This window comes from Grammomys surdaster, unplaced genomic scaffold (genome assembly GCF_004785775.1).
Source record: "Grammomys surdaster isolate TR1022 unplaced genomic scaffold, NIH_TR_1.0 125934, whole genome shotgun sequence".
In the NCBI taxonomy this organism is placed as follows: Eukaryota; Metazoa; Chordata; class Mammalia; order Rodentia; family Muridae; genus Grammomys; species Grammomys surdaster.
In genome coordinates, this window is record NW_021620757.1 from 1,372,423 (window position 1) to 1,398,059 (window position 25,637).

A 25,637-nucleotide genomic window follows, 5' to 3' on the forward strand; every position below is an offset into this window, starting at 1 on the left:
GCAGAGCAGAGAGCAGAGCAGAGAGCAGAGCAGAGAGCAGAGCAGAGCAGAGCAGAGCAGAGGAGAGCAGAGGAGAGCAGGGAGACCAAAGTGTGAATGTCACCTTGGAACACTTCTCTGCCTTGTCTGTGTGAACTGTTCTCCAGCCGTTGATTAAACTGAACTTAGGGCTAGACTTTTACATCACAAATAACCAAGTGGACCACTCCTATTGTTTGTATCAGACTAGCTGCCTTTAACTCCTAATGAAGGCAAATGTTTGTTTTTAATTATCAACAAATAAAAATGAAGGTTATTTTAAGGTATTATTTTTCAGTTTTAACTCATGGGTATTTTGCTTTTATTTTTGTATGTTTCAAAATGTGTCTTTTCAACTTTTGTTGATAGTAAGTTCAGGGACAGTAACCTAGGATAGATTCTGCTAATGTACCTGTCATTCCTTATCACAGTTGCATGTCCCTGTCCCCATCTACCCACTGGACAGTGAGCCCTCAAAGGGCAGGACTATGTCAGCTGCCTATTTCCAGCAAAATAGCCACACAACCACAACCAGTGTTCTGGAAAAATATCTTAAGCCACAAGCCAGTGTCTCTTCCCACTTATCCATTTGGTTTTCGCTGAAGTATATTGACATGAGACTGCCTGTGGGCAGACTCTGGCATGATGTGGTGTTGGTGTTGTTTTCTTTTCTTTTTCCTTTTTTAACAATCCTATCATAGCTGACATTCCTTCTATAAGGCTAAGAGAAATTGCCAGGGAAGTGGGAGGACTTTTCAGTCTCAGGATGACACAGCCATGTAACATAAGACAAAGGTGCCTTTGTTGCTGGGTCTACCAGCAGAAGCCAGCAAATGCCGTATGCAGCCTTTTCTCAGCCTTATTCTGGATAGCTCCAAAGTGCTGACTCTCACACCAAAACCCATCACCGATTAAACCACCCACTTTCTTCATTTGGGATTTAAGAAATGATATAACAGATACAAGCAAATGCACTCAGATGGTGTGATTTTAAATAAAAGGTGATATGTGAAACAACAAAATTCACATGAATGTGGCCAGAAAGCCTCTGTTTCTCTGCCCTGTGACCCCCCTGGGACACATGTACTTCTCCCTCTGCACTGAAATGCCCAGGAATGGTAAACCTGGAGTGGAAGCTTATTTTTGCCACTAAAAGCAGTATTTCCCTTTCAGATCATCAAGCATAAAGCAGCAGGTAGGTAAACTAGAAAGCTCCAGCAGTGCACACTTGTTTGCACACCTTCTTCTGCCCCATGTGACTTTAGCCTGGTCACTTGAGACTGGCAAATGTAGAACCAGGTCAGTGGGAATGTTTTCCAGTTCATAAACTACCAGGAGTGGCTTTCCATGGTGAGGGACACCATGGCTATTTATTTGTCTCTGAACAAGACATAAGTCATGAACTTCCTGGTGAGGCTACTTACTGTGTCATTCATGATGACAGCCCTTGAGCAGCCTAGGAAGAAAGGAGCCACACCACCTTTCTAATGAGCATTCTGTGGGATCAAACTCAGGTCCTCAAGCTTGCCTAGCACAGAGCAAGCACTTTCCAAATGAGTCATCTGCCCAGCCTGCTACCTGTTTTGTTTGAATAATCCTCCAATAAAGCCACATGTGTTACTACTAATGCAGTAAATATGTCTTGAATAAAAGAATACAGAATATCATGACATGAAAATTTGCTCAGTTTTCCTCTTAAACATATAAATTAGAATGTACCATATTTTCTGATAGCAATTTGTCCAGAGAACAAAGTGTTCATCAGTCTGAGCCTCTGGTTGCCTCTATGCACAACTTTTAATGTTTGTTCCCACCCCATCCTTCTAACCCTTTCCACACTGACGAGAGAAACTGTATAGTGTCTTTCATTTTTGTCTGAAAAAGAGAATGCCTGCCAAAAAGCAAAATTGTTTTGAGTTCTTAAAGTTTCTCAACCAAGAAAGCTGGTTTTTGGTGAAAAGAATCCAATTATCTACGCACCATCTGAGCAGAGTTTTTTATTTCTAAAAGCTGAACAACTTGTAAAGCTTTTCTGAGTTTGTGGAAATACTTGTCATGACTTCATTAATAAAAGGATTCCTTGTGGAGTAGTGTGAATCCAGAAAGACAAGGAGACGTGGTAAGAGGTAAACCAGGCGGACTTGAGAAGTTTGGCACCGTAAGGAGACTGGTTTAGTCCCCTTTCTTCCTGCTGTTTCCAGCAAGCACCTACCCAAGAGCTGCAGAGTGATGATACATCCATATCCAGAAAACTTCTTTGAAAAAAAATAATTACCCCTATCCAATCTTCCTCCGATCATGGTTTGTTAAGACTTGTTTTGCGTCTAGAGGATGATGAGAAATGAAGGCTACAGAAAGCAGTTAAGTCCTGTGTGAAAATGTCAGAACTCAGTCAATAAAAAAGTATGTTCTTTAGCCAGATGGTAACTTGTGCCTTTAATCCTTGGGAGGCAGAGGCAGTTGGATCTCTATGAGTTTGAGGATCTCTAGAGTGAGTTCCAGGACAGTCATGACTCCACAGAGAAATGCTGCCACAAAAAAAACAAAAAAAAACAAAACAAACAAACAAAAAATGGTCTTGATATCAAAGTTTCCCTTAAAAGATATCTAATGTCAGCCAGGCATGGTGGCCCACATCTTTATCTCACCACTCAGATGGGTAGGGGGGCAAGTGGCTCTCTTGTGATTTGGGATTCTAGGGCAACAAAGACCACATACTGAGACCCAGTCTTTAAAGAAACCTTATTTAGGAATTGGTTTTCAACCTCTCCATGGTTATCAACCCTACTTCCTCCAATCTTGGGACCATTAATTGGGTTATTTTTGCTTATTTCTTTTGGTCCCCTGGCCTTAAATAGGCTGACTAACTTTGTGAAACAACAGATAAATAATTTGGTAGCAAAACCTATTCAGATACATTATCATAAGTTAGCTATGGAGGAATACAAGACTCAAGATGAGGTTGTTACTTTATACAGGGTGTTCCCAAAACCTATCTCCACCCAAACTAAAAGAGGGGACTTCCGTCCCTAGACTAAGCAGAGAGGGGCCACCCAGAACGCCCTCTGACTGGCGATCTGAATTCTTGCTTAGGCTGCAAGGCTAAGGACTGCAAGGGAATATCAATAAAAGATAAAAATATCTCTCTGGGTTCCCTGAGGGACAAGCCTGACTGCATAGGGGTTGATGTCAAAAGTATTCCCTCTCCAGGAAAAAGACATTGGGATGGGTATGGCCCTCATGCCTCACTGGACAACAACAGGGGGACCAGAGCCATTACAAGGTCCCCTTCAATTACTGGAGATCAGGCCTCTATCCCCGCCTTTGCAAGATTAGAATCACCACAGCCCTTCTATGCTTAGAGAAGGGAGGAGATGTCAGGGCAGCCCTGATTGCACACTGAAGGCCTAAAATCATCCATAGGCCTAAAATCAGCAATAGGCCTGTCATACATGTATACTAACACCAAGTCTTGGGTCTCTGTGGAAAAACATTGAAACAGATGGCTATAAGCTATTATAAATAGGCAGCTTTTGTAGAAATTTACCAGCCTGAGTAGTCATAGACCTTGTAAATAGGTAGCCTTGGCAGATAATACTAACTTAGATAAGGACAAGTGAATCATAGGCAGAGTCATAGTGACCTGTTCCCTGAGTCTTCACCCAGCTGATACCCTGTTCTGAAAGATATCTGTACTCCCCCTGAACAACCACAGTCCAGTGTCATTACCCTTCCCCACATCCTGCCTTTCTGTGTTTATAACCCCTGTGTGAATAAGTAAAAATTACGACTTGATTTAAAAGAAAGAAGGAAGGAAGGAAGGAAGGAAGGAAGGAAGGAAGGAAGGAAGGAAGGAAGGAAGGAAGGAAAGAAGAAAGGAAGGAAGGAAGGAAGGAAGGAAGGAAGGAAGGAAGGAAGGAAGGAAGGAAGGAAAGAAAGAAGATATTTAATGTGAAAGGAGGAAGTCAGCTGGAAACTAGGCTGAGATGAGAAGAGTGAAGTGTTAGAAGGGGCAGAAACACAATACTTTTTAAGCAGTAAGAAAAAAAGCATTTCTGAAGAATTGAAGGACATGTATTATGAGATTAAAATTACTCATAAGACAGCTAGTATACTGCAGAAACATGTAAGTTATTTTCAAGAGAAAGGGTAACAAAAATACAAGAAGATACATTTGAAAATTTAAAAATGGCAAGAGCCCAGGACACTGAAGCAAAATTATTGGCTGGAAGGAAGTGGTCTACAAGCTCTGAATAAAAGCAATTTTTAACCTAAAAAACAAACAAACAAAAAAAAACAACCTTATTTAGTAAATATTATTAATATCTTATTTATTGTTGTATAATACTTAATAACTATTAGTTCTTATTATGACCTGGCCAAGCTCCCAATTATCTAGTGAAAGTCTTATTGATTTATTTAGTCTTAATAATAATGATCTTATAATTTAATAATAAAGCTTATTTAGTCAGCTTTAGCACAGTTACTGAGTGACTGCCCTAATCTATTTTTCTATGCTAGACTGGCTACTTCCCATCCCTGCATCCCAGTCACTTGCTGTTTGAGAGTCTGAGTCTCACCCACGATGATTTTTGTCCCATCCGTCTGTCCTCAAGGACACTTCTCTTAGCCCATGCTGGTCCGTCCTGCCTAAGGGAGACCTCCTCCCCGCCCCGCCCCCCGACTTCTTTCCTTCTCCTCTGTTCTCTCTCTCAGGGTCCCTACCTGGGACTCTCAGCCTGGTAACTGAAACCTCACCTACCTCTATTCTCCCCAATAATTGGCTGTCAACCACTTTTATTTAACCAGTCAGAGAAGATAGGCTGGCAAAGTTTATACAACATCATTTGGTGTACTTGAGAATGTGCTTGGCTGGACCGCAACGAGATCTTAAGGGCCAGTGTTTAGCATTTGAATGCATAGCAGCACCGGACCAACCTCCAGTAATTATTGATAAGAATTATCATTTAGTTCTACTTGTGAATCACCCCTCTGTTTACAGTACTGATCAAATCTGTGTTTGTTGTTTCCTGAGTCGTCTGTGTTCTGGTCTCATGCTTACCTCATTCTGAGTGGTCTGTAGATGCTTTAGTTTCAGGACATAGCTGGTTCTGAAGGAGATACCAGCTTTGGAAGCTCCTATGCCTTCTCTTTTTCTTTCACCCTCAGCGTATTTTCCTAAGGAAAGAATACTAATCTAAATCTATGGAAATGAATCTCATTAAACTATCTTCAAAATAAATATCTTTATTTTAATATTTTTTATTCCTGGGTGAATTAGAGAACAGCTTTACATACCTGTACAAACACATTTCAGAGCAGAATGCATTTTCTCTCCTGACCTTCCCCCATATACACACTTTCTGCCCTTTTCCTCAGAGGCTAGTTACCCACCCACACACTCCCACCCTGCCTTCTCGGAAGTCCACCTCCCCCCACCACACCACCCACCCACACCAGTTTTATTTCCTCATTTTGACAAAGATTTGGTCTGTGCATAACTTAATTATTTTTATTGTATCTGGCATCATTTTTAAGTAAACTACTGCATATAAAAAATTTGACTTCAAAACAGGATGTAAATTATAGTTAAAAGAAAACTAGTTTAGCATGCTATTTTTTTGTGCCACCCACATACTGACTTAAACTTTGATAGAAAATTGTACTTTGTAAACTAGTAAGAAGCAGGAACAGTTCCTAATAGCATAAACGCCAGCAATTAGCTGAACATTCATTAATTGACTGAAGCATTACCAGTAACTGGAAAACCATCTCTATTAAAACTTGGGCCAAAGAAACTGAAGCTGAGATGTGGTTTAGCTTTTCTTCTCCCCAGTATTGTTAAGATTGTTGACTCTAAATTTTTATTAGCTAATAATTCAAAGCTGTTTTTTGAAAGGAACAAGACAAAACAGTTTTGAAATTGCTATATTCTCTTCAGGCATTGTTTTGTATGTGTGGAATTAATATGTTTGACCCAAGATGCTCATAAATGTGGAGCAATTATTTAAATCTAATACTCTGAAAGAAAAAAACCATGTATCATTAGGAATCTGTGTCCTGTGCTGTCTGTGGCCACAGTAAGTGCCTTGTTATTTACTGACTTCGAGTTTATAAGCTGTCATAGAAATCCAACTCTTTTCTTACTTATTAGGAACCATGCAGAGCAGAATACATTGTGCCATCCCCTCCCCCCAGCACACAGAACGCATCAGCACATAACTGCCCCAATACAAGCAACTAGAGGCTCATGTCACTCTCATTTTACATAGTTTACTAGCCTTTCCTTTCCCTTTGATGTTCCACATGAAAGTGCCATAGCACTCTGGCTTTATCCTGAAATAATTCTCTTTCTCCCATAGTCAATTTCACTGAAAGTCATGTTTCCCATATGCCTTTATCCCCATTGCAGTCATCTTTGGAGAACATCTTATTTGTGCTAATTTTCTTTCTAAAAATTAATAATAATAATAATAAATATGAAAATTTTTTTTAAAAAGCCAAGACAACAAAGCAAAAAAAAGCAAAACCTACCCACATGTTCTTACTTCAAGCACCAAACCTTTAATGAAATCTATTTTGGCAAGTTGTATATTATCAGATTTCACATATTATAGAGCAGTTTCAATGGCCTTTTTAAAATTAGAATTCACCTTAAGTTGACTGATCCTAAGGCGCGATGCAGCACCGTTACTGCAGAAGCTGACTTTTCTTCCTTCTCACTGACAATGATGCAAGAGTTTCTTGTTCCTATTTGGTGCTGGAAGGTGTCAAGCTGTTGCCCTTAAAAGATATGAGAGCCGAGGTGAGAAATCCATTATGTTGCTATAAAAATCCGTGTGAACAAGTATTCTTCCTTTCCCCACCCACTCTCTCCTCTAGTGCTAGAATATTAATAGTGTATTTAAGTCAGCTAATGAAACTTCATTCTTAATTTATTCAAAACTGAAAATTAATTTGTCATCAAAAGATAATATAAAGTATGACTGACCGTGAAGGAATAAGACCTGAGAATACAGAAATTGATATATAACCACATCCCTAATGTCTCACAAAAACATGCTGAAAAGCACCAATAAACTACCAGAATGTATTTCCACAGTGCTTTACATTTAGTGGGACATTTAATTTGATTTTCAGTAAAGACAAAACCTGATCCTTTGGGATATATCTTGGTGAAGTGGAAGAAACAATCAAGTCTGGGGACAGATCATCGTCCCACATGACCATGATTGTGGCAGCTTAGCGTCAGGACAGCTATGAGCCAGACCCAAGGGGCTAACTCAAGAAACCCATCACCTGTCAAATTAAGGAATTCTTTCTAACAAGGTGTAAATGAAACAGGAATCTAGAAACAGTAAAGATGCATGATCGTATTGCCCATGTTTCTGTTCTAGCCCTGGTACTCGAAGATATTGATGGAGAGTTACCCAATGCAATAGGAAATCTAAATTCAGCTTGTCTGGAATAAAAGATGGACATAGACCATCAACTCTGAGTGCTGTGACTAGTCACCCCTAAGGGCACCTTGCTGATATCACAGTATTTTGTAAGACAGACTTAAAGATCATTTGGACCACACCTTACCTCCAAGATGCATGTTGCACATTTTTTAGTTTGTAGCAAAGTACAGAGTTCAGGTCTGATGTTTACAATACAGGCAGTGTCTTACACATAGTAGAAGCTCAAGGCTGTGCTATGGAGCTCTGTGGTTTACTTTGAATAAGTAGCAGGCTTTTTTGAAAGGTAACCTGTACTTTGAGAGACACTAGTTACAATTTGTTTCATGTCACTCCACTGTGCAGCTTGGTCAGGTGGCCATAGGATTTTTCATTTTTAAAATGTCATGCATACAGAAAGTAAGGCATAAAGTTGCTTGCAACACTGCACACAGGTCTGGCAAAAACATCCACAGGTGATAGTAACTTCACAGCTCTTCAGAAAAAAGGCTCGGGGCATCGATAACTCAGTGCTGACGCTTTTCAACACCCAGACTTGATGGCTAGATAAATAGTAAAGGAATAGCTTCAGTTAAAAAATAGTACGTATGATACAAGGCTGATTTCATCTCCAAATCTTCAAAATCCTATGAAGTAACTGTGTTCTTCAAGTAGCATTATAGTCTGACCTTTGCCTCGATGTGCAATGTGTTTGTTCACCTGATGGCCAGGATGGCAAACTTGTCATCAAAATTTTTAAGTAGTATAAGCATTCTTTGTAATATGTAGTAATCTAAACGTATTTTAAAATAGTCTGTTCATTCTCAGGAAATCATTTTGAGTAGTGAAATTACTATAATAAGATTACTGGAGGAAAGGGCTGATTTGGCAACTGTATTAATTTATAAACCACTTAGACTTATATTGTCAACAGAATCCTGTTGTTGGCTGCACTTTTACTCATTATGTGGCTTTTCTTGGGAAAATCAAGATGATGAACAAATGTAAAGATTTACTCATTGATTTATTTATTCATGCCCAAACATTGGTTTAATTCCTTACTGACTGAAGTGTTTGGTTTGATTTTAGGGACACCACAGTGCAGTCTCTGACTCTTCAGCCCTCAGTTAAAGATGGACTGATTGTGTATGAAGACTCACCTCTGGTCAGTAAGCCAATGATAACAGTATTTTAAAGTGTGTTTTGCTTGTAACTGTATCTCAGCCTATGGATGGGTTAACTGTCTGATTAAAGCACACGCATGTGTCATTTTAAACGCACATTTCTATCAAAATGACATTATTTGGAAAGTAACATATTCTTTTACTGCACTATTTCTCCCGAGTGAAAGAGAGTCCAGGACTGACACCAATCCTCTGCTTACTTTCTGAGATTGTTTTTAAGTCTGCTGTTGTTCTAAACTAACAAAACATTAACTCAGTGTTTTGGGAAGCTGACTCAAATCTAAGCCAGGCCACAATGCTGCACAGAAGGCAGCCATCCTGGGGCTACTGTTGGCCAGGCCACAAGGCTGGGGACTTTGAGATTTCTGCCAGGAGTCTCCAAATTTATCCTAAATTTAAAAGGGAAAAAAATCTTATCAAGTGTTTGAGACTATATTATGAAATTTTGTGTTGAAAGGAAGCATCTTAAGGCAGTTGTCAGGTGGATGTTGGGCTGTAGGGAAGCCCTGGGATACTGTTCCAGGGGTGGGAAAGCACAGTCTGAGGCTCGGGACAGCCACAGCTGGTTGGAGGATCCCAGGCCTGTGATGAGGCTGGGGCTGTATGGTTCTCAGACTCTTGGACACCCAGGAACCACTGGAATCCGCGGAAGAGCTGAGAATGGAGTGGGGGCCTGTGGGCTGGATCTACCCTGGGGTCCGGCTGGTCCTACAGTGATAGTCCTTGGCTTGTTGGCAGCAGCAGGCTTGAGCTTGGCTTGGTGGCTGCCATGGCTGGGAGTGCAGAGAGGCCTTCTGTGGGAAATTAGATGGGGCCTCTATAAGTGAAGTCCTTCTCCAGGACTCCCCATGGTGGATTCCAATTAAAAGATACAGTCCATGATTTTAAAGCATTTATTGTCTTGGTAGAAGGTGGATGAGTAAAACCATACCCCACTTCTCAGGATGGGCCTGAGATTAAATACCTTTTTCAGGGAGGAATATCTGGGAAGGAAAGCTTATTGGCTAATCCCTCCAGGCTTTTAGGTACCTCATTAAAATGGAGATCTGTCTTGAGGCTATGTGAACACAGGTCACATCCTCTACAAGTGGAGGGGCTTATGTCATTGCCCAAGTGTCACTGATGGTCACAAATCTATGGGGGACTGTGGCTAGTGACAGGGGCCTGGTATCTGGGAATAGGCAAACTGCCTACCGTCCCTTCAGGATTTCCAGGGTTTTGAGCTTTAGCTCATCTGGGAACCAAGCTACCTTTCACAGTCCCACAAAGGCCAGCCTGGTCTACAGAGTAAGTTCCTGGACATCCAGGGCGACACAGAGAAACCCTGTCTTGAAAAACCAAATCAAAACAAGACAAAGAAGGTGGGGAGCATCCTCCATCAGTTTGCATTTCAAATGATTAGTTAGCACTGCAGTCAGAACAGACTATGACATGATTACTATGTTATAGATTATTGGTATCTTTTAGAAGAAAATCTTAGGTTTATGTTGAAGTGCATAGAGTATTTCCTGTCTGCCTCCTTAAAAGCACAAGGAGAGACATGACAAGGTAGGTCAGGTTGACAGCGTCCATCTTCCTACTCATGACCCCTCTGCGTGGTTACTGAAGACCTCACCAGCTTGCCTGCCTTTCTCCTTCCTATGTAAACATTTACAGACTACACCTTTCTACAAGATCAGCCTAATGCTTTTACCTGTATTTTCTATACCTGCTTCAGTTTCCCAAAGTAAGTCTATTCTGTGTATTCTGCCAAGCTCAGTGTCCTGCAGACTACCAGGGCTCCATTTTCGTAATGTCGGAACTCACACGTGTGTAGTTATGTCCCATTACTTTGTGAGGTGAACTGCATATTCCCTGCTCTGGCATCCCATTCCTTAGCAGTAGAAACCCAATTGTCCTTCCTGTGCCCTCTGTTACATTTACTGTCCTAGAGACAACACAGGCTCTCCATGTTCACTCCTCCCTCCACAAATGCAGTTTGACCATTGATTCTCTTTGCCTTGAATACTCCCCCACCCCCCACTGATCTATACAACTGTGACAATATTGGAAGATCCATGAAAGCAGTTTTCTGTTTTCAGTGACTGTTCTGACAGACTCCTCCCAGCTCTGTGGTCCTTCATCTACCTCTTATACTCCTTAAGGGCCCCCTGTTCTAGGGTGTGAAACGTTGTTGAGAATGGTTCTAACACTGAGAGGAACAAAGCTTGCTGCCATGTTTTAGTATCTGTGATGCTTCTGTCACTGACTATGTGGTAGTGGACCTGTAACTTACCAGCAGCTCTGGTAAGTTCAAAGCAATGAGCAATGAGCTTTTAGTAGTGCTTACTTCGGTTCTTTTCTTGATTATGATAAGTTTTCTCTCTTCAAAAGGTTAAAGCAGTAAAGTTGGGTCATATTCTAGTAGTAGATGAGGCAGACAAGGCCCCAACAAATGTCACCTGTATTTTGAAAACTCTGGTAGAAAACGGAGAAATGATTCTCGCGGACGGAAGACGCATTGTTGCAGGTGAGTACTAACAAGCCACGTCTTCCTGCTGTGTCAGTTTGCGTCTGTAGTATGCTTTGTCGGCTGTTTTGTTTTGTTTGATGCCAAGAGTAGACTAGGCGTTTCAGTCATGGAGTCACATGCTCTGTCACTGCACATCACCCACAGCCCTAGTTTCCCGTTTCTATCATCAGTCCCTGACGATTGTGATAGTAGGACTGAGACAAATGAGCTTTATACTGTTTTATTCTGAAAAATGTCAGCCTTGAACCTGTATGCTAAGTTTTCATATATTTGGGTGTGAGTCCATTATTGAATTGCTATCTGGAAATTTTTAGAAACACTGGCGTGTTTCTCTTGCTTACAAAATTTACTTTATATTATTGGCTCGGTACATTTAAAAATCACTAACATGGGCTGGAGAGATGGCTCAGTGGTTAAGAGTACTTGCTGCTCTTCAAAGCATCCAGGATCTATTCCTAGAACCCCCGTGTTCACTCAATCTGTAACTCCAGTTCCAGGAAATCCAGTGTTGTCCTCTGGTCTCCACTGCCACCAGGTACACAAGCCGGTGAACACATGCAGGCAAAATGCTAGACACATTTTAAAGATCACTGGGTGTTTTGTTTAATTTGTATGTGTGTGTACATTTGTACATATATGTATATCTCACTCAGGAAGAGGTTATTCTCTGCTTTAGATTTTCTTTTCTTCCTACCCAAACATTCTTTTGCAGCTATTGCTGGAAAAGAAATGAAGATAAATTAATCTCATCAGTGTTGTCTCTGTTTAGATTTCTGTTGCTGTCATAAAGCTGTGTGATCACAAGCAGCTTTGGGGAAAAAGGGTTTATTTCGGCTTATAGTTTGCAGCTTACACCTCTCAGGCCACAGTCCATCACAGAGGGGAGTCAGGGCAGGAACTCAGGGCAGGAGCTGAGGCAGGAGCTGAGGTAGAGACCATGGAGGAGCGTGGCTTACTGGTTGTGCCTGGTAGGGCTCTCAGTTTGCCCTTTTATGCACCCAGGACCCCCCTGCCTAGGGGCTCATTACCCACAGTGGGGCTAGGTCCTCTCATATCAATCACCAACAAAGAAGATGACTCATAGACTCTTCTACAGGGGCTCCTACCCAGGCATAGTTTCTCTCAGTAGAGGTCCCCTCTTCCCAGGTGAACTACCATGTGTTAAGCTGACTAAAAAACAAAACCTAGCCAGCACAAGTATATATAACTGCAGACAATGTAAGTTTGCCAAATACAATGCAAGATTCTTATTTCAGAGTTTTTGTTTTTGTTTTTTTGTTTTTGTCTCTTGAAAGACATGAAAATTAAAAACTAGCCATAGAAAATACATAGCCAGTACCGTAAAATCTTCACTACTTGAAGAGCACACATAAAGAGGGCTCCGCTAGAAAGCTCAGCATCTTAGAGGTGGTCCTCTGTGATACTGTTGGTGACAGTCCCTACTGCAGCCTCTGCTTAGCACCAATAATAGCATTTTAACATTTCTCTTTCACAGTTTAAGGCAAATGAGAATTTGCCTTAGCATGAGTATTGTCCCTTGACAGAATCCCTCAGATTCCCAGATACTAGAACTCAGCCTCCTCCCTTGCTCTGGTGCTTATAGCACTACAAAGAGAGTGCACCAAGAAAGGACAAAGCTGTGGTCAAGTGTTGACTGGATCTGGCCCTCAGTGTGCTCTCCTGTGATTTGGAAGGCTAGCTTAGAAGTAGAAGAATACAGTAATTTTTAAACTCAAGTGTGATTTTTAAACAGCTTTTTTTTTTTTTTTTGGTGACACTAGAATCAGGAACACCTGTTTTGAGGAAAGTTTCACAAACTACCCATTTTATTTTTTCAGATGCAGCTAATGTGGATGGAAGAGAGAACGTGATCGTGATTCATCCTGACTTTAGGATGATGGTTCTGGCCAACAGGCCTGGCTTCCCGTTCTTGGGCAATGATTTCTTTGGAACTTTAGGTAAAAACAATGACTTAATAATGGCAATGATAGTTTCGGCCACCATGCTGTAGTGGCTGCTGTTACTCACCATGGGCTGTGTTTTTCCTAGCCACACGGGGAGGGCAGAGCTTTAGGTACTCAGGGGAGTTATTTTCCTGAGATCACTTAGCTACTGAGTGGTGGAGCTGAGCTTTGTGTGCAAGTCTGGCTTAGCGCGTCCTTCTTAAGCAGTTGTACTAAACTTTACTGTTTAATGCTACATAATGAATGGCTCCTAGTGTCTGCCTCTGCCTTCTCGAGCTAAAGAGACCAAGGCCAGCTCTGAAGAGACTGAGTCATACTGAGTAGAAAGGCCCCCAAGGATGCGTCGTCATCATCATGCATGAAGGAGGATTCCTCTACTCTGGACTCTCACACACAATACAAAGCAAGCCTGTGCTCCTCTTAGGCAGTTCATGCAGGATTTGCCCCAGTGGTTTTTCTGAATAGCCATCTAAGTACAAGGACACTCAGTACAGCATTAGGTGTAGTAACTAGAGTGAAAACAACTACAGTCCTTCCAAAGGAGACTAGATAAAGAAATTCTTCTGCATCCACACAGTAGAGTAGTGTGCCAGAAAAATATCAGTAACTAGCATGCTGAAGTGAAAAGCAGTCCTCAGAGTAGTAATTAAAACAGAAAGTCATGGAAATGAGGGTGGCAGTCCATACATCCCAGAAGCAACTGGTGTATGCTGTAATGAGGGTGGCAGTCCATACATCCCAGAAGCAACTGGTGTATGCTGTAGGCTCCCTTAGACTCTTTAGGTTGTTTCTATTTTAGATTCCTGCATTACTGCTGCTGTTACAAATGTGCTCATATGAACACTCCAGAGCAAGCCTATAGCTCTCTCTAGTATGGAAAGGCATAAGTTCTTCCCAGAATCAGGATCTTCATAGCTGCGCTCACCCAGGGGCCCTTTCCTCACATTCGTCCCAAGGCCTACAGTGATGCTCGGTGTCTGTGCTGTCTCTGTCTGCCATTGCCAAGTGTCACTCTCATTCCTAGGCGACTTGCTCCTTGTTCCCTGCCACCCACTCCAACCCTTTTCCTCCCCTTCTCCATCTTCCTCTTCCCCTTCATTCTCTTCTTCCCCTTCTCCCATATCTCTACTCTAATCCTCTCTGCACAGTGGTTGCTGGACAACTTCGGTCTTCTCATCCTGGCCGCATACACCTTAGATTTTTGGTTTTGTCTGTTTGTTGAGACAGGGTCTCTCTATCTAATTACTGTTCTTCCCTCCGCCTGTTTGTTGCTTATAGCAAACTCAGAGCAGTTGTTTGTGTTCAGAAGTTCAGTTCCCTCTCCATTTCCTCTTCTCCCTTCTCCAATCATTTCTAATCACACCTTTGCCTGAGTCACCCCAGAAGCCATTCTTAAGTGTTCAGGGCCATTTCTGTGACTAAGACTAGTGATGGCTCTTTGGCAACGGCTTTCCTTGAAGTGCTTAGGGTAGCTGGCACACGGAGTCTCTGTCCTCTCCTTCCCTGCCTCCTGGTCCTTCCTCAGGTGCTTTGGGCTTCCTCCTCCATTGATGATCATTCCTTCTCAGGTTCTTCACCGACTCCTTCTGAGAATGCGCTACTCCTCTTTTCTCTGCCTGCACTCATTCCCTTGGTACAATCAAAGTACGCCATTTTACAATACCAATTAAATAGCTGTTATTGCCATGAATTCTCTCTAGCCAGACTCTCCAGTTCCCTGCTGAACACACTTATTTCCAACTTGCCTGTTATTAGCACCTTACCTCAGATCTAATATTTCCACAGTATGAGATTGAATTGCTAAATGAATTTTTTATTTCTTAATCCCCTTGATTTATGATAATAACTCCATCCTTTTTGACAGAAAATATTTCTTGACTTTTCTTTCTCTTACCAGGAAATCTTACTGGCTCTTAAAACACATTCCAAATGATGACACCATTGTCAAGACTGGCCAGCACTTTGGCTGGAGCTACCACCCTCTCATCTTAATTACAACAACAACAACAACAATAATAATAACAATAACAATAATAGAGTCATTAATGAGATTCTTGCTTCTGCTCTTGCTTGTTGTCATGAGCTCAGAAGGATCTATTAATAAATTTTTGCCAAATAAGTTAGCCTGCCACAATTTCATGTCAGAAAACACTAGACTCTGGGTCAGAAGCTAAGGAGGGAACTTTGAGCAGTAGTAGAGCAAAGCTGAGTGGTGTGGTACACCAGCACTGGGGAGTGATAACCAGTGTGAGTGATCACACTGGGATGCCATGTGGAAGACCTGAACGTCAGTAACAAGCCTGTAATAGCTTGCCTAACTGCGTTCCAGAGAGATTACCTTCCAAAGTCATCGCTCTGTGACATCCTTGGAGGACAGTTTGGTCAGAGCCTCTTCTGGCAAAATGAATAGCAGTGCTGCAGACCCAGAGATGGACATTGGTCCCCACACCAATCATGGTTCTCAATGGTTCTCAATCTGTGGGACACGACCATTTCACAGGGGTCATGAAATGTGAACACAGATGTTCACATTATAATTCATAGCTGTAGCAAAATCACAGTTATGAAGTAGCAACAAAAATAATGTTATGGTTAGGGTTCACCACAATGTGAGGAACGGTAGTAAAGGGTTGCAGCATTAGGAAGATTGGGAACCACGCCCTATCCCATCTACAGTCTGTTCTCCACAGCAGAGTAATCCTCTGGGGGGAAATCCCCTGGCTCCTTGTTTCACTGAGCTCAGCCTCCCGAGCCTCTGTTCAGTGATTTCTAGCATCCTTGGTGATGTCTCCCACATCCCGTCTCTCCAACTCTCCTGCCTCACCCTTCCCTGTGCCAGGTACACTTGCTTTAGCTGAGTCGACCACCTAGAATGTTGTTGAAAACAGCCTTGTTCTGTCAGGCTTTGCCTTCTCAGTGAAGCCCCCACGACTGCCCTCTCCCACCTCCGGTTGTACTGCTGTGGACCATTCTAACTTATGATCCTTGTAACAATGTAATTCCACAAGGAAGGGGAGTCTTTAAATCATTGATGTATAATACCTAGGGCTGTACCTAGGTAATATAAGGTGTCTGGAAGATGTTTAATAAGTATTTGGTGACTGCATAGTAGAGGGATCAACCTTTTTACATTCAGGACAACTTTCAGTTTCAAAATCAAACAAACAAACCAGAGCTGTCCTGCATGTTTGTATTTGAAAATATCAGTCTGTGAGATGATGCTCAAAGCTGTGATACTCACTCTGCTTTATTACTTTAAACATACACGGGCACTCTTACCTATGCACACACAAAATAGCTGTGTATCCAAATGGTTCCTAAATCAAAATAAGGCCTCATTGCTGCTGGTCTGGACTGAGCCATTCCAACTGAGTGTATTGCCAGGGACAAAGGACCCTGGCCCTGTGTATTTTAATATCTCCCAGGAAGCATGTATTTGGATATTACATACCTTTTCATAGAAATAAACTCATGCAGAACAAAGCATACATCGGTTAGTTTTCTTCTGGGTCAGGCATTGAGCCACATCCATACAGTCACAGAGCTCTGATCTAACAGGTTTTCTTTTTTCTCTTGAGAGTCTCTCCCATGGCATACAAATCTTTCTTCTTTGTACACTCCTATTATTAGATAGGCTTTCTGAGATTTGCTAAGCAACTACTGACTTTAAACCAGGATTGCAATTTGTTCTGCAGGCTTACAGTGGATTGACTGCTCACTGAACGGAATTCTTCTTCTTTTCTGTAGGTGACATTTTTAGCTGCCATGCCATTGACAACCCCAAGCCCCATTCAGAGCTTGAGATGCTCAAACAGTATGGCCCCAATGTGCCTGAACCCATCCTTCAGAAGCTTGTGGCAGCCTTCGGAGAGCTGAGGAACTTGGCTGACCAAGGGATTATCAACTATCCATATTCCACCAGAGAAGTTGTCAATATTGTCAAACACTTACAGGTGTGGATGCCCCTGTGTTTTCCAGACTGCACAGTTTATAACTGCCATTGCCATTCTATGATAGGTCAACCAGACAGCCTGATATGATGTCTGCATAAGCTAAGAAATAGATCTAAGAGACCAAGGGATGATCTACTTCAGTCTTGGAGTTGACTTTGGCAAGTTTTGTGCCTTGAGCATTACCAATCAGCTAAAAACTTTGATGGGTTGATTTTGGTTTTATTTTGAAATTTGATATGGTGTATGTGTTTGTTTGTGTGTGTGTGTGTGTATGTGTGTGTGTCTGTGTGTGTGTGTGTGTGTGTATGTCTGCGTGTGTGTTTTGGAAGGGAAAAATAGCTCAGCAACAAGGAAACGTTTCTATTGTTTGGCTTTTTACAACCAGCCTGTGGTGTCTGGGTAGGAAATATTACAAATGACATGAAGGTAGAAGTAGAACAAGACCTAATAGACAATACACTAAAAGAAAGTTTGTCAAGGTAGGTAAGTGCTCAAGAGAATAAAATTCCTGTGATCATGTACAATGTATAATCCACTTGATAAAGAAAAGAAGAAAAAAACCATGTCAACTCTGTAGAGGAAATACTGATCTCCAGACAACAGCCACAGCCTTGAAACTCTTGAACTCTCTTTGGTCTCTAACCCTCCAAGAAAACCTTACTGAGAAAATAGCGTGCTGGGAGGTCAGAAGGGAGAGAGATGGTTAAAGCGAGAGAAGCTTCCATGGCAGAGGAAGAGATTCTATTACACACAACAGTTAAATGATTATATCCATTAAGATAGAATTATAAAAAATGACAAACAGGTCAGTTCATGTGCTTTAATTATACTGCAGCATGTACACAGACAGAAGTACTGCATTCTATCCTGAGGCCTGAAAAACTGATTTGAAAAATGTATTTTTATTATATATTATGTTTTTATTATATAATATATACTTTCATTATATATATATATGTTCATATATCTATGTTTTATTTTATGTATATGTGTGTATGTGTGTATATAATAAATATAAATATATTTATGTGGGAAGAAAAAGAAAAGCTTACTCTGTGTCTGAGGCCTTGCTAAGTGCAGCACACCAGCCTGGATGGCAGCTCCAAGAGGAAACGGGAACAGTCAGTAGAGGAGCCACCAGCACACGTTGAGCTGTGGTGGCTCCTGCCTTCTCAGCATTGTGTTCCAGGGAGCAGCAGGCAGAACCCTACTCCATTTCCTGTCCTTAAGTTCCTCTTCCCCTCCTTGTGATTTTATCTTTTTTCCCATTTATTTATAGACTGAGTGTTCTAGACTTGTGTGTGTTGACATTCAACATTTTATTTAGCTGGTTTGTTTAGCTTGGTCAATCTGGTATACCCATTTTTCTTTTTGTAAATTACTTTTTACTTAGAATACAGAACAATGGGTTTTATTAGGAGATTTTCATACAGGTATGCATGGTGCCTCTCTCTGTCCATGCCTCTCTCTGCTCTTCCCCATTATTCCTCCTCACCTCACCTCATATTACTTCCTTCTCTCCACGTCGTTCCCTCTGCTGCGTGTGTGTCTGTGTGAGTGTGTGCACATAGTTACAACGCCCGTGCATGTAAGAGAGAACGCTAGAACGCAATAGTCCATCTTTCCGTTCTCACCCTCCTTTGTCCCCCACACCGCTCCTCCTTTAAACCTCATTCTCACCACTTAGAGCCCCCCTTCCACTTGCATGTCCTCTGTGTGCTCGCTCAGTGCAGAATCCACATGAGAGAGAACACAGCATGCTTGTCTCTGCTTCTGGCTTGCATCATGTCTCATGATCTCCAGCTCCATGCATTTTCCTCCAAGTGACACACTTCGTTTCTTTATGGCTGCATAAAACCGGATGTGTCTACATACCATATATCAATCCATTCATCAGTCAGCAGACGTCTAGTCTGTTTCATGTCTTGGCTGATGGAATAGTGCAGCAGTAAGCAGGTCAAGAAGCCAACTGAGGGTCTGAGCAGGGGTCCACACCTGAGGTATGCAGCAGAAATGGAGGAGGTGCAGTCCTCCTCCTCAGTCGCTGCTAAGCACAAGTGTGTGTGTTTCCTTACTGCCTGGTTATTGGACACAGCTAGTGCATTTCTGCTGAAGTACGTCGGTGTGCTGTTGCTCTGTTTTACAAACGTATGATGATGTAAGCTTTATCTCATAGATAATGAGAACATTTTTTTTTCCATACAGAAATTTCCCGCTGAAGGCCTCTCCAGTGTGGTTCGGAATGTATTTGACTTTGATTCTTACAACAGTGACATGAGGGAGATTTTGATGAACACTTTGCACAAATATGGGATCCCCATTGGAGCAAAGCCTACCAATGTGCAGCTGGCAAAGGAGTAAGGAAACCCCCTGTTGGTATAACCTTGAGCATTGTTCTTCTGACTTAGGCATTGTTAATCTACTGTAGACACTACTAAGCCGACTTGGTGTGGGTGGGAAGCCCTCCAGGAGTAGTGTTCTTCAGATGCTACTGTTTGCTGGCTGGTTCTCAGTTAAGTAGCATCATTTATAGTCCTGTAAATTAAAATTTTTAATTTTTAATGACTATCCCACGAGTAGATGTAACACACTCAAATAAAGGGAAATATTTGTTTCTTTCTCAGTCTCTGTCCTTTTGTTGAATGACTGTGGGTCTTGTTATTTCATAATCCAGTGCACATCAGTGTGCAGCCGTGAAAACTGCATAAAGAGCAAAATGTTCATTTGTCAAGATGCTTTCTTTATGACAGATAGGCTTCTAAATATTCCAGATTAATGCAGATCTGAGGGTGCTTATTCTAGCTTTATAGATGACAGAGGTAGTGAGAAAAATCGGATTCCTTGCACATGGGATGACAACCCACCTTTTTTATATGTTCAAACCAAATATGTTGTTGACCAGACGGTAGTTGGCATCTCTGTCTACAAAATGTAGGTTATCATAAATTCACATGAAGCAATCACAGTTCTTAAGGTAAATTACTGGACCTGATTCTCTTATGGGAGGCACTATTTAGAATGAGTTATGTTTAAGTCAGTGATTAGTCTGGCAATATATGTTTTCCTAAGTCCACATATCATCATTCTTTGAAGTCATTATAAAAACATCATATAGAAGCCAAGAAAAATAAATTACTAACATACCAAGAATTTCTCAAAGAGAAACAAATATTTCCCTTCTGTGGTAAAAGCACAAGATGGTGTTATGGTAGACATTCTGAGTGTGCTGGTTTGTGTTGTCAATGAGTAATTTTCTTTCAGGAATCCTGAGTGGGAGTCAGTTGCTTATGCTGATGTTTTTCTATACAATACTGTTTTAGTGATTGGTTAGCGTCATTATGGACATTTTGAACAATGTAATTTCTCGTGTACAACATCTTCTGTATTAGAGAGTTGAGAACATGTCTTTAATATACAAGCTTCTGTTACTCTTACAGACCCTTCTCTTTCTTTTCACTTGGCAATTGGATGGTTTAATCACTGCAAACACGCTTATATAATTAAGATTCTATCTCTGTGGAAAGTAGACTTGTGAATTGCAGCTAATTTCTTAGTGTATTATTTATTGGTATAACATGAATTAGTTCTGCACACCAATTATAAGAAAATTGTTGGCAGTTTTCTTTTGGAAGGAAGGCAGAATAATGACTTGACTTGTTATGCTTAGTTGTGAAGAACAGTGCTTAGTGCAGTGTGCTTGTACCTGCCAGGGCAAAAGACTGCCGTCTCTGTGCTCACAGCAGTGGTCTGGAGAGAAGAGGGTCGACCTTGCACTTGAGATTGAGCTAGACACAGCTGCATATACCTAAGAATAAGCCAAGAGCAAATGTGGAGAGGTGACGTGTTCTGGGGATAGAGGTGTTTGTATCTTGTAGAATGTGCACAGTCATTCAGAGCAGGTTTTCATCTGTAATTTGCAGTGACTCCAGCAGCTCACAGTACTGCTGCTTTCTGGTCCTTCCACAAAACCCAGGGGTTCCAAAAGACTATTCCTGTCAGGTTGCCAGCCTTACATTGGAGAGGTCAGCTGGTAAACTCAGCAAGGCTTGGGATTTAGTACACCGTCGAATCTTAGATTGCATCCCTCTGTCGGACACAGCTGCACTCATAAAGGGATGAGTTTCTCTTCAGTTGAATTTGGAGCAGTTTTTTTCACTGAATGGAATCCCTGCTGGTAAAAATGAGAGCATTTTATTATTAAAAACATAAGAATAAAATTTGCTGTTCAGATCAGGGCACTTTTGAGAATGGAAGAAGTGTTGGCAGTAACTGTAAAAGGAGATGTGACATGGGACACAGGACTGTCCTGGTCCAGCCAGAGTGTGCTTTATCCTTATACAGCTCCTCACAGCCTCTGCCCTCACAGCCTCTGCTGTCTCACAGCCTCTGCTGTCTCACAGACTCTGCTGTCTCACAGACTCTGCTGTCTCACAGACTCTGCTGTCTCACAGCCTCTGCCCTCACAGCCTCTGCTGTCTCACAGACTCTGCCCTCACAGCCTCTGCTGTCTCACAGACTCTGCCCTCACAGACTCTGCTGTCTCACAGCCTCTGCTGTCTCACAGCCTCTGCTGTCTCACAGGCTCTGCTGTCTCACAGACTCTGCCCTCACAGACTCTACTGTCTCACAGCCTCTGTCCTCTAGCAGAGTGGTACTGTTCCCTGTGTCTGCAAAAGCAAACAGACTTTATAAGTAGTAACCCACATTGAGCATCCTAATCTGAAAATCCAAACTCTGTGTCAAAAATGATGCCACAGCTGGACATGGTGGCACATGCCTTTTAGGAGGAGAAGGTAGGGGGACCTCTGTGAGTTCGAGTACAGCCTCATCTACAAAGTGAATCTTAGGTAGTCAGGACTATGTAGAAAGACCTCATCTCAAAAATTTTTTAAAAGATGCTAAAGAGGAAAACTGCATACCTAAAGTCACATGACAAACTCGACTTAAACACAGATATACTAAAAATGTATAAAATGATGTCTAGCTGTGTGGGTAAGTTATACAGAAAACTAATATTTGTACTTGGGCTCATCCCCACATTGTTTATATGCAAATACTAAAAAATTCAAGTCTCCAGACAGTTCTGGTGTCAAGCTCTCACAGAAAAGCTCTGGCCTTGGCCAGTACAGCATCTCCCCCACTAGAGAATGACTGTGGACAGTACATGCATAGACTTTGAAACGGTTGGATTCCCATTCCTAAGAGAGAAGGGTAAAAATGGTCCAAGTACTTTAATATCTTCTTTCCATAAATGAAGATTCTTGTTAAAACCTTTAATTCTCTTGTTACATAATTAACCATCATCCTGATTGGATGGGAGTAAGATCACACAGTCTCTAGAAAATGCAGGCACAGCTACCTGAAGATGAGAGTGGGGAGATAATTTCGTTACTACCTCATGAAGCTCAGAAGAGAAGTGCAGCAGGCATTGGAACAGAGGGAGGTTTTTACGTGGTATTGATATGCAGCCGCAGATTGTCTGTCCTTCCTCAATTCAAATCAGAATACATATGGGTTGTTTAAGAGTGGTGGTGTCAAGCCAGGAATTCAATACCAGCACTTGGGAAACAGAGACATCCAGATCTCTGAGTTGGAGGCCAGGCTGATCTAGACAATGAGTTTCAGGACAGCCAAGACTACACAGTATGAGCCTATCTAAAGAGAAGAAAAAAAACTCCATCATTTTAGTGCCCTGTGGTGAAATACCCAGAAGAAAAGTGTTCTCTCCCTCTTTTTCTCTTAAATAGTACAGAGCATTTCCAGGCCCAGTGTGATAAGAACTTTACTGTCTTGTTTAATAAAGCTTGCAGGCCTGTTGGGATTAGCTGGAGGGAGGGGGTGGTTTTGTTTTATTTGTTTGTTTTAGTGGTTTGGTCACAATATAGCCCGTCTTCTTGATGCACAAACATTCCCAGATCCTGGTACCAGGTCTGAACTGACGGTCAGACTTCCATATTGCCCTTAACCCCTTTCTATTAGGACCTTCTCAGGATGGTTTTGGTTTATCCCCTTTGCAATTTCTACTGCATGAAAAAGGACATGTTAAAGAAATGATAAATACGATCAATCAGGCACATGGGGAGAAATGACTTCCAAATAGAAATATGCTTCATAGGGAATTGAAATTCCGTTATTTTTTTTTTTTTTGCTCAGTGGCTAAATAACTCGTCAGTGGTGTGTGTCTGCCATATGGAGCCGTTCAGGTCTGCATGCTGTAGTGTCATGGGCAGACATGGGAATACTTGGATTGAAACTATTGCTTTGGTTTTAAATGCTATTTTTGTATGTGTTGTATGTATATGGTACCATTTAATTTATGTATATATGTATATAACATATTACATACAGGACAGGATTAGTTCTAAACATCCAAAGAAAAACATATATACACCATGTACTATAAACATAGGTACGTATGCTTATAGTTACAAACTTCCTTAGCATAGATTGCATGCCTGTTCCTCAACTCAGCTCTTATTCTGAAGCTCCTTTTAAGAGTAACATTCTGCTATCATATCGGTGCTTCCAAATTAAAAGGTCTATTTTAGGATAATTTATAAAAATCCATCATGCTGGAGATGTATTTTAAAAGAAGGAGAGCATTTTTTCAGCCTCCACTTTAAATGACATACACTATTTTATACTTAACCGCAATTAAAATGGAAGAACTGTCATTTCATACAAAATAAAATGTAGATGCTTGAGAATGCTATGATTACAGCATTTTATTGTCACAATAATGAGATAAGGATAATGGAATCATATTAGACGGTGGCAGCAGAAGCACGGTAGGTGACGAGTGCCTCGTGCTCTCCAGGCAGTGTGAGCTACACCAGCTAAAGTAGTTCTCACAGTAAACCTGTTAGACACGCATCCACATGCATACACACCGTGCATGAAGCTGCATCTGTAGATAAGGAACTTGAGACAGAGAGTCTTAGAGACTATTAGAAAACAGAGGCAGAGTTGCTCTGTGCGTGTGTGTGTGTGTGTGTGTGTGTGTGTGTGTGTGTGTGTGTGTCTGTGTGTCTGTCTGTCTGTGTGACTGTACCAGCATGCTGTGTGTGTCCCAACGACAATATAAACAATGTTATTGGCAACTTCTGAAACAGTTATTAGAAACTGAAATTTTTTTTATTTTTTGTTTTTTTAAAAAGGACTTTACAAAATAAAAGCAAAGAAACTTATGATTTTCAGTTATTCTACTTGGAAGCCTATGATTCATATACTTGCACTGTGTGCTCACACAGGTGTATGTAAGTTTTCCCTGTGACATGATGGAAGCTCTTAGAATAAGACTCTGAATGACCATCTCTGACTTCTGTGTCTCCTGACTCGGAACACAGGATGAATTCTCGTTGACTGTGGTCCTTGTGAGATGAATAAACAGAGTTACCTCCAGCTTCCAGAGTTGCCTCTGCTTCTTGCCCTGCCTGTGACACACAACCTTGAAACCACGTCAGTGGCCACTCTTTTTACTCCAGATTCATTGCCCTTGACTTGGTATCTCTTCCGGCACCTCTTCATTTTTTCTTAAGCCACTTTTCTTATTGCTAATTTGTAAACAAAATACCAAGAAACCAAAGACTTCCATATATTCAACCCTACAGGAATAACTGTTTGGGGTTTTGCTTGATTTTTGTGAATCACGTTCTCTTGTATTCCAGACTAGCCTCTGAGCACTCGGCCATGTGTCACCTTGGGCATGTGTCACCTTGCCTAGTTTATATGATGCTAGGAAATCACTCTACCAACTGAGCCACTTCGCAGGCTCCCAGGATTGCCTGCTGATAAATCTCTGGGACCTTTTACAGTCCTATGTGCTGTGTCATGGTACTGAGGCATCAGGTTGTTTCCAGTCATTTTATCTTCCTGAGGCTTTTCTCTTAGGAGTGCACAAGTTCCTAAGAGACACACTTTCTAAAACGCTTCATCCTCAAGTATCTTTGTTGAAAAATAAAAATAACTAAATAGATTTAACTACGTATAGCACTTCTCTTTTTGCTCTGTTCCCTTCCCTCCTTGGATTTTAAGCTTAAGACACTTACTCCCACCACTGAGCAGACTTGTAAGCCATGGGAGAGCCTCTCAAGAGAAAAAGAAGACCTGTTAGATCAGAGCTCTGTGACTATATGGATGTGGCTCAGTGTCCTTGTGCTTCCACACATACACAGATATTCTCACTAGATGGCTTGTACATCTAAAATTTGGTGTGATACACCAGAGAAGTAACCACTGGTGGTGACAGAGCCTTGGTAGAGCCTGGCAATTACTACTCAGATGTCTTGTTGCTAGGCATTCTCCTACCTCTTTATTTAAAATGTTGTAAAATCTCACTTTGAAGCTAAATAATATGACATTGAATTGATGAGTTACAGAAGTATGCTAACCCATGGTTTTAATAGGAGTTTTTGATGGTCTTCACTTTAAACAATTTAAAATAAAATGGTATCTACCCTTCACTGGGAGAGGCTTTCTGTACTGTTTTAGTTTTGGAAAGTATATATCACTTTCGTATTCTAGTTTTTAAGCATCCAGTGTGTTGACATGGGAATTTTTCATTTTTT

At 41.4% G+C, this 25,637-nt stretch overlaps 1 protein-coding gene across 1 annotated transcript in view; it reads left to right on the forward strand.

Annotated features, from left to right (window-relative positions):
• Vwa8 (von Willebrand factor A domain containing 8) overlaps positions 1–25,637 on the forward strand; it is a 315,245-nt gene that overhangs the window by 172,878 nt on the left and 116,730 nt on the right. Inside the window, exons 22-26 of the mRNA XM_028752706.1 lie at positions 8,547–8,622; positions 11,015–11,150; positions 12,992–13,111; positions 16,865–17,070; positions 19,276–19,427. Coding sequence (XP_028608539.1) covers positions 8,547–8,622; positions 11,015–11,150; positions 12,992–13,111; positions 16,865–17,070; positions 19,276–19,427 — 690 coding nt within the window. The remainder of the gene's footprint in view (positions 1–8,546; positions 8,623–11,014; positions 11,151–12,991; positions 13,112–16,864; positions 17,071–19,275; positions 19,428–25,637) is intronic.